This window comes from Rhincodon typus, unplaced genomic scaffold (assembly GCF_021869965.1).
Source record: "Rhincodon typus isolate 14 unplaced genomic scaffold, sRhiTyp1.1 hic_rhity00015799, whole genome shotgun sequence".
Taxonomy (NCBI): Eukaryota; Metazoa; Chordata; class Chondrichthyes; order Orectolobiformes; family Rhincodontidae; genus Rhincodon; species Rhincodon typus.
Window position 1 is genome coordinate 3,516 of NW_025981437.1, and position 609 is coordinate 4,124.

Genomic DNA, 609 nt, shown 5'->3' on the forward strand with positions numbered 1-609 from the left:
AACCACCCCGAACCCCTCCATTAGATTCCAGTCTGTAACTCCCTCCCAGGTATCTGTTATTCTCTATATAAACCACCCCGAACCCCATGATTAAATTCCAGTCTGTAACTCCCTCCTGGGGTATCTGTTATTCTGTATATAAACCACCCTGAACCCCTCCATTAGATTCCAGTCTGTAACTCCCTCCCGGGGTATCTGTTATTCTGTGTATTAACCACCCCGAACCCCTCGATGAGGTGATGTTTCAGGCTGAACTTACTCTGATCCCAGCCGTCCTACATTTAACCACAGCATCGGGGACTGTGGCTCTGGGTGGGTCGATCATGGAGATGAGTCCATCGAAACACAGCCCATCCGTCGGGAAATTCATCTCATCCGTATCAAAGGTGAAGCCTCGAGGAAACTCCTTCTCTGCCAGGTAGATGTGACAGAATCCTGGGGGACAGACAGACAGAGAGAGAAGAGAGAACATAATCACATTCTGCTCACGTCCATCATCATTCTGAATGCTCTCTGACATGTCTGTCCTTTTCGGCTCAGTGCTCCGTGACCCCAGAGACCACGGCTCTACCTGCCCCCCCACCTCAACACCCTCAACCCATTCCCAAC

General features: G+C 50.6%; 1 protein-coding gene across 1 annotated transcript in view; it reads right to left on the reverse strand.

Annotated features, from left to right (window-relative positions):
- LOC125482721 (potassium-transporting ATPase alpha chain 1-like) overlaps positions 1–609 on the reverse strand; it is a gene marked incomplete at its 3' end in the record, with an annotated part of 4,920 nt that overhangs the window by 3,417 nt on the left and 894 nt on the right. Inside the window, exon 2 of the mRNA XM_048594850.1 lies at positions 260–435. Coding sequence (XP_048450807.1) covers positions 260–435 — 176 coding nt within the window. The remainder of the gene's footprint in view (positions 1–259; positions 436–609) is intronic.